At 39.4% G+C, this 14,830-nt stretch overlaps 1 protein-coding gene across 1 annotated transcript in view; it reads right to left on the bottom strand.

The window, feature by feature from the left end:
• CPA6 (carboxypeptidase A6) overlaps positions 1,280-14,830 on the bottom strand; it is an 86,740-nt gene continuing 73,189 nt past the window's right edge. Inside the window, exons 7-11 of the mRNA XM_021388547.1 lie at positions 14,704-14,814; positions 14,355-14,445; positions 9,106-9,308; positions 4,240-4,324; positions 1,280-2,665 (exon numbers count right to left, since the gene is read on the bottom strand). Coding sequence (XP_021244222.1) covers positions 2,478-2,665; positions 4,240-4,324; positions 9,106-9,308; positions 14,355-14,445; positions 14,704-14,814 — 678 coding nt within the window. The 3' untranslated portion in view covers positions 1,280-2,477. The remainder of the gene's footprint in view (positions 2,666-4,239; positions 4,325-9,105; positions 9,309-14,354; positions 14,446-14,703; positions 14,815-14,830) is intronic.

A 14,830-nucleotide genomic window follows, 5' to 3' on the forward strand; every position in this document is an offset into this window, starting at 1 on the left:
TAAATTGCTCTATTTAGAATCACTCTTGCTGATTAATTGTCTCACAAATTCTTAATTCAGGAAATAGGTTTTATTCCTTTTCAGTGACAGTCTTTCTGATCAGCCTTAGTGACCCTGAACTTAAAAGAGTCAAAGACTGTTTACACTTCCATTCAGCTATGAGTCACTGAATTATTCTGTATGGAAAGATCTTCAAAGCTCAGCTTAGCTCTGAGGTTATAGCTGCATGCAAAACATAGTATTCAGGCTTAGTCTACCCGGAGGCCAGGATGTAGATTTATTCATCAAGTGTTTTTGAAATCAAATTCTTCTAAATGTCAAAGCTTCTTAGGGAAATGTAAGAATACCTGTGATTATTCTGGTACAGGGTCACCTGTATCTACAATGTTAGGACCTTTTTTTTTAAAAAACTAAAAAAGCTGTTTTGTTTTTGTTGTTTTTTTCCTTCCAAGAGTTCAATTACTTTTCAGTACTAGTGGAGATGTGATGGTATGGAGACAAAGCTGAAGTGTTTCTTGTGATGAACCATTAAACTGTGAACAAGAATCAACTAATCACATATGAATCTATTTTTTCTTGGATCATATGTGGAAAAGTTTGTATTGTAGCACTGCTGTGGTAAACCACCTTATGTTGATTAGGCATCTTTCACACCTTCTGTCCTTCACTTCAGTCCCACATGTTCTTGTAATAGTTCAATCTTATTACCTAAATCCAGAATAACTCTTGACAATTAGTACTACTTAACTTACATACAATCAAGACCGATTGTCAAGAATTTGTACATAGCAAGAGATTGCTGTTGCTGCCTTCAAAATATTTAGTAATTATGGTCATAAGCAAATGGGAGATGACCAGTGGGTAGATATTTTTAGAGCTCCTGTCCTGTAGGTATTAATTAAAGCAGATTAGAAACTCACATTACTCAGACAAGTCTGAACTAATCAAATCTGGACAAGCTTTCAGAAAACTTGCTTAAAATAAATACATTTTAATAAGAAATTGTTTTTACAGAGAATGAGATTCTGTCATCTTTACTCAACTGATTGCCTTTTGCAGTCCTGAAGACAGTGTCATTTTTATTAAAATATAGTGCTCCCCAGTCTCAAACATGTTGTCTGTTTTCTAAGTTCAAGCATGTATCTAGAGAGGATGTAGATTTTTTCAAATGTTGTATCTTCAGTGTCAGTAATGTTTTACAAATAGGGAAAATTGCTAAATCCATGAACTAAGGCCTTAACAATGGAATAAAATATGAAGAGTACTTCAAAAGCCTCTGATGATTTTATTAACAAATACATCTTATTTAAATTGTTATGGCATAAGATTAAACGCAAAAATAATAAAGTAAAATATATGCTTTTGCAGATATAAGATGAAAAAAATACTATTTTAAAAGCACCCAAAAAACCTCAACAAGTTGTTACATTTTTTGTGCTTTCATCATTGTTCTTTCCAACATGGTGCTTATTCTCTTTCAGCTGTAAAGCTTCTGATTTCACCTCTGTCCCACTTAAGAATCTATTATTAATTCCTTTAAAGCATGCAAAAAATATGACTTCCAAGAACAGCCACATAGCCACAGAACTCTCTGCAAGGTTACCGATGAATAAAACATCACTTAGCACCGTAATTGCAGTTTAAGGCTAAATCCTCAGCTCGTGGAAATGGGCATAGACTGACTGTAGCAAAACCTAAAAGAACCTGTTGCCTGCCCGGTTCCAAGCTGCAAGTCATGGCAAGTTGCTTTGTCAGCTACTGTCCCTCCATAAAGCACAGTACTGTACAGTTCAATAATGTTTCATAATAATTCTTACACGTCTTTAGTGAAGTTACATTTTCAAACGTAATATGTCCACTCCAATGTACACATTGGAAAGTAGTTATTTCTTAATGGTTAAAGGGAACCTTGGGTCAAATCTCATGTTGTATGAAAAGAAATCACAGAAGTGCAAATACATACGTATGTGTACATGCAGAAGAAAGCCACATTGCTACTTGTAGCACGACCAGCTGGAACTATATGTCACGCTGCCATTTGCTGCTATAGACATGGTCCGGTGCTGGGGCGCAGAGTGCGTATACATGAATGTAAACGTTATCCCCTGGTTTGAGAAACTCCACTGAGGGAAGTCTTGATGTCTGGGAAAGCAGTAAGGCCAGGGACAGTCTGGAAACTGAGTTTTCTCTCAGGCATCTATATGTGGCCCTTGGCCTACCCCACTGAAGTCCCTGTGAGAGAATCAAAGATACATCACAAAAAAGAGCTAAGCATGTTACATCAACTGGATAACTAAGATAGTATATCAACTTCATGGACTTTTTTTCTATTTCCAGCCATGTGAATCTAGTAGAAACAATACCATATTTCCCATTATATTCTATAGCTTCTATAGGCCAAGCTTAGCATGATAAATTCACTGAAAGGAATTAATTGTGGAAGTAAAATTCTCAGTTCCAGAGCCTAGAAATAGCTCTCAATGACATTTCTTCAGCAGATGAAAAGTGATATTTTTAACTGCAAGCATGGTCTCTGTGCAGGTTGGTCTGATCAGAGTCTCAGGAAGTAAAAATCCAAAGTGCCCGGTGTCACGCAGCTCAAACGCAAACGCGTATGGGATGCCATTTTTGTAGGCCCAGTCCATGGAGCTGCCAGAACTCACATCTGAAAGAGAGAATTCAGCAACTGCTTAAAAAAAGAAACAACAGTTTCAGTGCCTGTCATGTTGGAAGCACTGGATAGTTAGTCTGGCATTTATCTACAGCACACTGTGAGTACAACTGCAACTCAAGCTGTTGCTCCCTGACCCTGAACACCCTTCAGAGATGCCCAGAACCTTGTGAAAGGTGATCAGCTCAACAGAGGATTAGACCCTTGATTTTCACAGGAAAAAATTAATAGCTGACTTCTCTGTGTAAAGCGAACCTTCAGTAAAAGTGAACTTTTGGTATAAAGCCCCAAACAGTTTTTGTCTCCAAGTAAGTGCAGTCTAAAGTTTTGATTCCACAAAGATTTCCCAGCCGGACCCTTGCATGAACGCTCCTCAGCTTAACTTTTTGGACTATTTTAGTTAATTCATTTGCAGACAGAAGGGAGAAAGATGATAAAATAAACTACAGTTTCCTTTTAAAAGTGCTTTTAAAATTTCCTTTCATTTCTGTCTCATTGTCTCATGGTTTCCTTACAGCATGAGAGCATTTGCATAGGTGGTGTCTAATATTAACAAACCTTCCAGAGGAAGTGTGTTTCTTATGCTTTTCGTGATCTCCATATGTTGATTACCCAAGACACTTATATTTATATAAAGCTCCATCTCCCATACAGCCTGCTTTCCTCAGTGCAGTTCTAGCATTAATTCACAGTGCTCTTCCTTCGACACAGTGAATGACTGCACTAATGAGCACAAGACGATGACTGTGCTGTGAGATGGGGGCCCATGATAAAGTGTGACACATAGAGCCCCAATCAAAACACAGCAACAGCAAGGGAGATGCAGGAGATTACTTGTGAAAGATCTTGCTATTTACTTAAGTTCCTAACTTTTTCAGTCTCTTATCTTTGCCAAGTGAATACAGGCCTCTTAGTTTAAGTAAAGAGAATGATGTTTCTCTGAAACTTACTGAATATCATTTCCTCTTTCCGGTCTGTGTGGAGAGCTTGTCTGACAAATGGCATTATGTATTTAAAGGGCATATTTTAAGAACATTTTGTTTATAGAGAAAAATGAAAGATATTTACATAAAGTTACTATTGCTGCCAGTTATCATCATTTAACCACTGAGAAATTTGAAACCTGGGTTTTAAAGAGATCATCTTAGATTTCATAATGAGCTCTCTGAATGGCTGCATCTGTCACAGGGGCACAGAGAGAGAGACAAAGTAATAGTGAAAAATGAAAACTACTTCGAATTATTTTCTCCCAAATGCTTCATAACTTTGCAGTGCATTTGCAGGATATGATAAAGATCTTTTATAAAAAAAAGATCTGTTTTTATATTTTCTGAATATGCAACTTGCTGGATTTCCCCTCTCAAATGCATTGCATTTTAATTTCTTTTATTGCATCAGTTGGCTTAATCTTACTGCAATCAACAGAGTCGGTTACAAAACTTCTTCCGCCTTTCTCACCATCCACAACTGGAGCAAAGTTTGTTTAAACAATATTTGCTTCCTTTGTTATAACAAAGGTGGCCTCCTTGTTATAGGTAGCCATAAACCTGCGTCAGAGGGAAACTCACACAAAGTGCTGGATGCAGGACCATATCTGTATCTTACACCATAGGCAGACTGAAGAGCATTAACAGCATTATAAGCTGCAGATTCCTGTGGGGAGGAGAAAAAACAAATGCATGAAATAGATTCTGAATTAAATGCTGCACTGGGGCTGGAATGTGAGCCATGTGTTGCCGACTACTGGTGCAATGCCCTGTTCTGTAAGTCCGTGGCAGCTAATCTAAAGTGATTTTAAGTGAGAAATGCATTATTTATTTTTACTGACAGCAATTCCCTAATGCTAAGAACTTGATTCAGTATTTTCATGGCATATAAAAGCTCATTGTACTGTGAATGATCAGCCATTAAATATCTGTAATTATAGGTGTATGTGTACCAATTCAGTGACACAACAAATGTTGGTAACCTGTGAGATGGTGAGATGAAAGAATCTCTTTTTTAGGCAGAAAAAAAGCCGCACAAACATTTTCTGCCAACACGTGCACATGTATTTCCCTGTCCACTAAACCTCATTTCTGCTGGGTGAGTGAAGACTACATTACACAGTTGTTATGTGAGCAGAGTCGGAAGAGGGAAAGAGGCAAACTACACTCCTGAATCTCTGATGGACTGGAGAGTGTTCACCACTGGTCTAACTTTCTTTAGGATCAGATGCATGGGCCTGGAGATCCATTTCCACTGTTGCAGAAACGCAAATTTAGAACTGCATGAGGAAAATCGGCATTTACATTTCAAAATCCATATGAATTGCACTCTATTTAGGAGGTTCATGGCATCCTGTAGAACTGGGAGCAGAAGTCCTGGCCCATGGCAAATTCTGAGGGTCACAATGAACAGTGCTTGCAAACACAAAGAAAAGATGCAAATGTTTGAAAGGAAAATGAATATTGTATTCTCAGAGGAAAGAATCCTGTAGAATGTAGAGTGAAGGCCAGGGATACCTAGAAAACACCGAGTGATCTCCTCTACACCATTGGACAGAACACCATTGGAGCTAGAAACTGCTGGAATTTGAACCTCCGTGGGAAGCTGCAGTAATTAAGTATTTTTATTTCCTGAAGAGCTGTAGTATTCAGTTTATGCAACTCCTGATGAGCTTGGTCCTTATGCTGCTATTCAGCAGACATGGATGAGTGCTCTGACAAGGATTACTCTGTACCTGCCTTTCCATTTATTCACCTTCACTTAACTTCCAGTCCTTTGCCATTGTCAGGAGTCAGGATTCAAGCTTAATCTCTGGTTTGACCAGTACAGACATTCCTGTTGTGGATCTCTGTCCACTCTAGCAGACCAGCGAGAGAAAACTGCTTTAAAATGTCATTCTGGAAAATAAAACAATCCACATTTATTTTTACTCACTGGTGACACTGGTGAGCAAGCAGGGCTTTGGGCAGTTAATTTTACAATGACAAGTGCTCTTAACAAACGGAAGAGCAATTTTTTAACCCCATTATGAAACTCTGCTAGGCGCAACTGGATTTGTTCGGCTTATTTCTCAGTGCAGGACTGTTGTGCTGGAGACTGCAGCCTGGTGTTTTCAGCTCACCCCCCATCTCTGTCATATCTCCTCCATGAGAAGCTGCACTGCTGAGGTTCCGTGCAGGGCTGGGATGTGGCAGCTGGTGCTGAAGGGTAACTTCTGACTCAGCCACACCAAGCATGAGAAGGTAATGGGAGGCCTGAGGCAGTGGGAAGTGCTGTCCTTGGGACTGCTCCCTTCTTACACATGTGGATGCCTTGACTTTTGTGAGTCAGGGCACACACATGATCCTGAAGGGTGAGGAGGTGTCAGACCCTGTTAGGCCATAGCCCTGGTGGATGTTCGAGTAGATATGCCATGGAAAGGAGAACACAGCCACGAAGGAGAGCACTCCCTGCATGACTTACACATTATAGAGCAATGACAGAAGAGGGGCGAGCCATGTTGAAATAATTGTGAAGAAATACTTGGGCAATTCCCATTTTTGAACAGCACAACAGCATTGAGCTCTGCACAGGGCCAGCAAGTACCCAAAGGTCAGCCCAGGAAGGACTCAAGCATGTAGGGCACGTAGGCAGGTGTCCCCCCACTGCTCTTAGCCCTGAGGGCTGCTGCTCGCAGGCACTGTTGGGGTAATGCTCCTGCAACTGGGGACTGCGTCTTGCCATGCTGTTCATACCATGAATATTTCCAAGCACCTAGCCTTTGAGTACCCTGAAGGAGAAAGTTCCATACAGAATTGTCAGATATTTATGAAGAGATACACAAGCTCAGCTGTGTCATATAATCTCACTGTAAACTGTACAGCAAATGACTGCACAGGAAAAAAAGAAGCGAACAGTAGGTGAAATTTAAAACCCTCTAGGTGAATAAATGCTTCTGCTGTTGTTTTTCTTTTCTTCAATCTTAAAGTACGATTCACATTTTAAGCATTTTAAAAGAACAGATTTCAAGAGAGTGTTAATAAGAGACTTGTGCCTAAATTAGAACAGAATATGCATGTTGTGATCAGTACACAGCTCTCCCCTTTCAAAGCAACTCTGAATTATTGAACACTTTAATCTAAATGGTAACTGACAGCTCTCCAGAATGATACAACCTAGACAGAAACACCTTTTCTTTTGCCTGGGATTAATTGTGCCCCTCTGTTCACACCAAATGCTCTATCTGTTGTACATGCAGAGTCGTCTGTACAGAGTCCACGTAGACCAGCAAAGCTTGTTCCATCAGCAGCAGGAAACAGGGAGTGCCACTTTCCAACACACTGTAATTCTACAAGAGAACTGGAGAATCTGAAACCTCAGCCTGAGTCACCAGTAGAGACACTTCAAATATTAAAGATTGTTCAAAGGAGCCACCAGCTGATGGAGCCTTTGGCTGTTGGCAAATATTAAAACTTATAAATAAATAAGCAACAGTATTCCATTCATTTTCACTCTAACACACACACTGAACTTTCTAAATAACAGGAAATTACTTCAGTTCCTTATTCCAACCTCCCTGTTCTTTTTGCCTCATTGTAGTAAAAATAATGATGGATTCCAAATACTGGCAGAATATTTAGAACTGGGATTTTACTTCCATGTGTCCAGGACTGTTTATTTGTTGCTTTAGGTCCTCACACCACTCGGTCTGATGCAAAACTCTATGGATCCAAGGTCTCACAAACTTAGGGGACAATTAGCACTCATCAAAAATGGGCTCCTTTGGTCTAAAAGCTGTGGATGGAAAGTCAGAGTGTGTGCACTGAGGGGCAGTCACCCTGCCTCAGAAAGAAAATAGCCACCAAGCAATGAGAGCATGCATTAGAGACTTGGTAATGTGTGTGAAAACTCTTAGAGATTCCTTTTCCTTGGAATGAATTTTGTGACACCGTGTCTGCTGTTTTTTTTACATTAGTCTGAGCGTTGTTGATAGCCAGCAGTCGTCTTGCAGAGGAGATGCTGATTCTTCCTAACACCACATCTTTGTGTTTTCCTGTCTTGGCTGTTCTAAAAAGAATGCTTGCACCTGCTCGTCTTCAGAGAAATGAGATCCTGGGGTTTAGAATTCCAAGTGTACACTTTTTTGGTAAGTAATAGTTACCAGCTCTTTTGGGAGGCTCTTCTTTCTCTTTGCTACTCCCCAAAAGAGGGTGGAGAAGGTAGAATAAAAACAAGGTTCATGGATTTATTCACAGTCAGTCCCCACAGATCTTTTATTTTTAGCTCCACTGACTGCATAGCTAACTTCTAATTTGCTCTGTTTCCCAAGAATGACATCACACAGTAGAAATTTTGGTAGCTCATGAAATTAAGTGTCGTAACAGAAATAAACCAACAAAGAATTCAGTTTGTGCAGCGCTTGCTGCTCAGCCTCTTCAGAGGGCAGCAGAGTGAAACTTAAGCAAGTCTCCAGGGACTAACACATCATTTATTCTGCACAGGATAAATCTAAGATGCAGTTAAGCTCTTTTTGAAGTAAACAAGCTTAAACTGCTAAGCTAAATGTCACTGTAACTTTCAAGACCAAAATGAGAGATATATGGACCATGTAATCTTACCAAGAATTGAGGGCAAAAGAAAGGGGCTTGCTCCTGATTGCTGCAGTGGGCACTTGTGAGCAGGAGCAAACAGCAAGAAAAGGTTGAGCAACGCTTCCCTAGGAGAATGGGCTAAAGGGAGGGTTAAGTGCACAGGAGGCTGGCTGAAAACAGACTTCAAACTGCAGGCAGGGGGAATAGCTTTCCTGCATTTGGATGAGCATGGAATACATGAATTGATGTATTTGCAGATCAATAGGCTTGCATCAAAATCCACACTATTAATTTATTCTCCTAATAGAGAAAAGCTCCAAAGCACTTGGTGTTAATTAACTACTTGTCTTAAAGTGCTAAAAACACTATGCCTGAGCAGACTGATACATAAAGCAATAGAAGTGAAGTGAAATCTACCAGATTTCTCTTCTAATGGATCAATGCAAACCACTTCAATTTTATTTTGGTCATAAAATTGAAGATGATCTTCTTTGTGCCTCAAGTGTTCTGAGTATGAATGGACAGAATTCCAGATAGATGCCCAAGGACTTAACTACATAATTCCTCTTACTGTTAATTAAATAAAATTAAATAAAATGATTATACCTATAATTAAAATCCAGGGATTTATGCTATCAGGCAATTTGCAGGGACTGATGGATGGAAGGCACTATACCATTTAAATCAAATTACTGCTGACTCACTTCAAGTGAAGGTTATATAATAGGAAACGAGATTGCAAGCAGATCCAGAATGCATACTGCTACATATTAAATAAGTGAAGAGCATGGAAGGAACAACTCTCCTCTCAACAAAAAATCATACAAAAACCTGTTATATAGTGAACTGTGTTCTCCCCAGTGCTAATGTACTTACCACACAGCTGAAGTTTGGAATAGTTGCATATTTGTAAGAGTAAGGGTACAGCAGCATCTGTGCGTATGCGTGGAAGGACAAGTAGGCTTTTATTTGTTTACGATGTTTGCGAAGAAAATGAGCAACAGCCTTTACTTCAGGCTCAGACTCAGGGAAGGGACCACAGTAGGTGTCATCGCAAGGGTGAAGTGAGGCACCTTCATCTAGAACGGAATGAGAAAGCTGATGGTGAACAATCACACAGAATTTCTAAGGGTCAGCCCATGTGACCTGTGTGTGAAAGCATGAAAAGCAATAAACAAATTGCTTTCATGTGACTGATGGGCATGATCCAGTGGGACCTCAGTACAGCAGTCTGCTCATCTAGTAGATACACCAAGTGGCCAAGTGACCAGCTCCACGCAATGCTTCCCAGAGGGCATGTTTTTAATCCAACAGAAAAAGGAGAGTCAGACCTCACTTTTCTTCAGTATTTTCTTCAGTAGCTTTCCATATGAGAGGCACTCTTTATGATAGCATCAAGCAAGGAGGTTTTGTTAAAACCATTGCAAGGTTTCAGTTGGTTTATTTGAAATCAGAGAACTATGCCTCTGTCACTAGTCACTGCCAGGACAAATCTAACCTCTAGCAGTAGTTTTATTTACTAACTTATAAAGTGACAATGTAAAGTCATATATACTGACTTATAAAGTGCAATGGTAAGTAGCTAACCTTTATTATTACCTTAGAGACTGGTTTAAAAAAGGAGAATTTCCCTGACTACTGCTTATTTTTACTCTTACAAACCCGATGAGAAAAAAATTGATGTGCTGCATGGGATGATTGCTCAGTTAGCTAAAATAGAAATCATCTCAGCTTGCACAGGACTTATTTTTCTTTCAAAAAGGGGCAGGGGTTCAGTTGTGAGGATTTCTTTCACCACATCATCCTGCTCAGGTGGCAGTAAGCTACAGAAGCAAAGCCTATGTGTAATATCCTATGAGGTAGTGAAAGATGAAACTCAGAAAAGGAGATGTGGCAGTGGCTCCTTTATCATCTGACAATTCTGGTTCTAAGCCACTGTCTCATTTACAGCTGAGGGCCTGGGCCTAAAAGAACAATTTTTATGCAAATCCATGCTACTCTTATCCACTGTGATTTCAAAATGCCACATTTTACTTTGACCTGCAGAATAATAATAGTTTGTTTGTGACATTCTCTTGTGCCATCAGGGACTTACAAAAGCAGCGTTTTATTAGCTTTCCTTTATATAGTAAGTACTCCCATCTTCAAATAATAAGAAAAGAGCAGTGTGTGAGAATGCATAATAATACGAAATAGAACAGGGTTATGCAATCATCCTAATGCAAAAAATAAAAATAAAAAAAATTGAAGTGAAAGTATCCCATGCTGCAACTTCATTTAATAGGAAATAGAAAATAATAAGAAAAATGAGGCTATCATTCAATGGCCACAGGTGAGGATATCAAAAGGTATTAGTGCCTAGATAGCAGTGGATATGGAAGGGTTATATTGAGGGCAGATGGTGTCCTCGATGCAGAACAGATGGCCAACATGTCATCCAGAACTCGAGAGCACCCTGCCTCAATGTCTTTTCAGATAATATAGCTAAAGGAAAGCTATTTCACAAAGCCTGCAGAGCCATTGCTTTTTTTTTAATGGATGCTTCATCTCCTGTAGCAGTGTTGTATGCTGAACCATGAAAATGAGCCTCCTTCTTAATAAACAGCATAATCCTATAAGCTAACTGTTAAATGACCCAGTGGTAAAATATGACTCAGTTTAGTTACTTTTAGTGAAGAAAAGGTTCTCTAAACTGTTCAGCCTACTATCGTGAGCCACTTGCAATCCCAGCTGTAGTTAATGCTTTTCCTTGATTGAAGCTGGCTGATGGTAAAGAGGCTGAGTTTCCATGGTGCTCATGGACAGTGTGAGGATATCCTCAATTTTCATACTGCAAGTTCTTTTATAGTTATACAAGGAGGAAAAAAATGAAACAGTGCTATCAACTGTGAAATTTCAGAGTTATAGTCATGAGAAGGAAATAGAATTGCATAAAACGTCATCATGCTGCCTTATTTTTGCAGCTGGGGGAGGGCAAGTATCCTCTGACATATCTCATGAGATCAAAGGTACGAAGGAACTGCATGCAGAGACTGATAAAACAAAATCTGATTGGGTACAGAAGCAAGACTGGGAGTACAGATGACTGGAGCATGATTCTTAAACTTCCTTGCAGCCACTTCTCCTGCCAGAGTGGCACACAGTCCTCTGTGAGCAATGAGGTGCACTGGAAATTGGGACGTACTGGACATTTTTATTCCTACTGCTTCTCTCTTGGGAACTTTGGATGCAAACTTCTTCATGGGATTTGCCATATGAAATGATTTAATTCTTTATACCTCATTACTGACTTTAAAGCTATGATCTTGTGTACCAATTGCAAGGCACAGAGACATCTTCTGTGCTGCAAAACGACTTGTTGTCCTTTCCCCTTCCAGGCTGTCTGATAACCTGTTGCTTCAGGAGTTGGACTCGATCCTTACGGATCCCTTCCAACTGGTGATATTCTATGATTCTATGATTCTGTGATTCATCTCATGAACATTAAACCATTGTGCTAGTTATTGCATGTATGCATATCAGAGAGCATCTGTACCCCAGAGATCTTGCAGTCAGTATTCACCTAGGCCTGTCTGCAATTTCTGTGCACTATTTTAGGCACAGGGGGCTGCAGTGACATTTATCATAATAAGTGACAGAGCCGTTTTTTCAGCCCCTAGAGAATACAGAAGCAACATCATAAAGCTTACTTCAAATCCCTGGACTAGATGGGAAGAAGAGAGCAAAGGGGATGCTGTGCTATCTTTCCCAAGTAGCTCTGTGTGGCTTTGCTGAGGCTGGCTTCTGCCATAACATATCTGTCTGGGAGCCCAGCAGTGAAGTTCAAGCCTTGCCTGCGAACTCTAGGTGTGACTGAACTAAAGGTGTGTACAGGATTAAATTTTAAATGCATCATGATTTTACAAGTCTCAAAGTGTGATATGTTCCAGATTCTTCTCTGCTTGATTTAGTATCACATTAATGAGAACACAGGGCTCCGGGCGAGGATCTTCTGAGCACCAGTCAGCCCTGGCCATGAAAGAGCTCTTTATTCTCTGCTGAAATAGAGAATAAAGTGGAATTTGGAGTCTGGTGCAGGAAGCAGGGCATGTGCTTATTGGGATGATGAGCAAGCTTGGAACAATTTTTATTTTTTAAAGTCGGGGTGAAGACCTGTCTTTCATGTATAGTGCAGGGAAGAAATGCAGCAAGTAGTGGATTGCAACACACAATGTGTGTGTATTGTTATTGTTTCACTCAGCCCAGAAAAATTCTTTTTCTTTCATGGAAACATGAGCCAACATTATTGGGATTGAGCAAAAAGTGTTTGTGTTTAACTACAGTGGGAGTGTTTTAATACAAGGGAGAATTTTTAATACAGGAGAAAGGAGAGAGGGAGGAGCAGAATGATTTGAACCAAAGGAAGATTAATTTGGACTAGAAAGAAAATACACTGTGAATATTAATGTCCCACTATAATATGGCTCTGAAGACTTTGTAAAAGAATGTTCAATTCTAATTATGCTGATGGCTGTCTTCTGAATAGTAAACATATGTCCCCCAAATACCTCCAGTTGTGACTGATGTTCTTAGATAAAAGATGATAACAGTGGTGCAGGACTTTGGTTCATTTTTACATTATTTTTGCAGCATATAATTGCCTTGAAGATCTTAGTAGCAGGACTATCTTCTGTAAAGGAGGGATTCTCATCTAACAACTGTAAGTGCTTCCATGTCTGTCCTCTCCTTACTGCAAATAGATATAAATTTAGTAGTTGATAGAAAAGGCTGACACTCATCTCACTACAACTACCTGAAAGGAGTGATAGGATGAGATGGCCTTACATTGCACCATAGGAGGTTCAGGTTGGATATTAGGAAATATTTCTTTTCCAAAAGAGTGGCAATGCATTGGAACAGGCTGAGCAGGGAGGTGGTGGAGTCATTGTCCCTGGAGGTGTTCAGGAAATGTGTGTCATTTGGGAACATGGTTAGTGGGCATGGTAGTGATGGGCTGATGGTTGGACTAGATGATCTTAGAGGTCTTTTCCAGCCTTAATGATTCCGTGATTCTGTGAAATTGGAAGCATATTTCACAGGTCTATGTTGCATTGAATGTGTAATTCTGTTCACCCTCATCACACTTATAATCACCCCAGGTAGGTTATTTTCACTTACTTTCATCCTTACAATTTAAAAATGTCTACTTAGAGAATCAAGTCAAATCTCACAGTACTTACTGCAAGCAATCAGCACTGTGGAAGCACCTGGAGGCTTCCAGTGGAAGAGGGCTGGGCTGAGGGGAGGCCTGCTGAGTTAGAAGTGTGTAAGCACAACTTCAGAAGGTGAAGAAAGTTGCTCAAGATGGGAGAGCAGGTCAGCAGAAGAACTAGATGTATAACACTATATTTCATAATGAAGTACAATTACTTTTGATTGCAGCAGAACTTGAGTGGCTGCTGACTTCTGTGTGAGAGTTGCATCACCTTGCTGTAAGTTTTAATAAAGTACCCTTTCTTTTTCAATTGATTCATTCCAAATCTTCTGCTAGTATTTCTTTACTACTGTGTTCCATATGCAAAATTTAGGTCAGTTTTTATGAAAGTATTTGCAGAAATTCTAGATGCTTAAAAATTGATCTCCATGCATTTAAAAGCATCTTTCTTCATTAAACTGCAAACAATAATGGTCTTAAAATATTCTCAGACATTTCTCTGCAAGGCCAACAAAGCAAATCTGTTTCCAAAACTAAGTTCATTTCAGAGATGAGATTGATTAAATAAAACAAAGTCTAAATTGTAGTCAGGTAGATTCTGAAATGCGATGGATCAAATTCAATACTGCGCTTTGAATGAGTTATATTGCAGAACTACAGAATAGCTGTATGTCCAGTTTTTAAATTTTGCCACACATACCATGAGAACTTTTTTTCTGATGAGATGCCTTTTTCCAAAGTGTAGGACTTTTTTTTCTTAAGATAGAAGGAACATTTAAGCTCTGCCTTGTGGTGTTATGAGAAAGCAGCTTCAACTTTAACAATGGAAAAGAGAACACTTCACAACAGATGTGACCTAACCTACTTACTGTGTTGGTTAATTAAATACAGGGTAATCTGAACTGCTGGACCAAACTATTTCCAGACTTACCGCACCATTTCACTTTCCAGTTGCGATTAGCATCAACCCCATGACACCAAAACCTGGAGTTCTTTGATCTTGTTTTTCTCCAGAACCGATCCTAATGTAAGTTTTAAAATAGTTAATTAGCAATATTCCTATATTTTGACAGAAATCTCTCTGTACACACACACACATACAAAAGCTCAACCCAGTAATCATATTCAGTATTGTATTTTAACTGAATTAATTTACTTCAATTTTGCGTGATACAGAGTGATGAGTGAGATTATATAAAAAGTCACCTTTGAACAGCATAATAAGCATTCAGTCTTCCTGTCTGAACAAGTTTTTGAGTACTACTACTGATAGTACTTACATTTGTCCAGCTATAATGGTATCCATCCACATTAAATACAGGCATGACATAGAAATACAGCTGAGTTAGCATCTTTTTCATGGCAGGGTCAGTATGGTATGTCTGAAGAGCCTAAAGAAGATAAGCC

The sequence above is a fragment of the Numida meleagris genome, chromosome 2 (genome assembly GCF_002078875.1).
Source record: "Numida meleagris isolate 19003 breed g44 Domestic line chromosome 2, NumMel1.0, whole genome shotgun sequence".
Lineage (NCBI taxonomy): Eukaryota > Metazoa > Chordata > Aves > Galliformes > Numididae > Numida > Numida meleagris.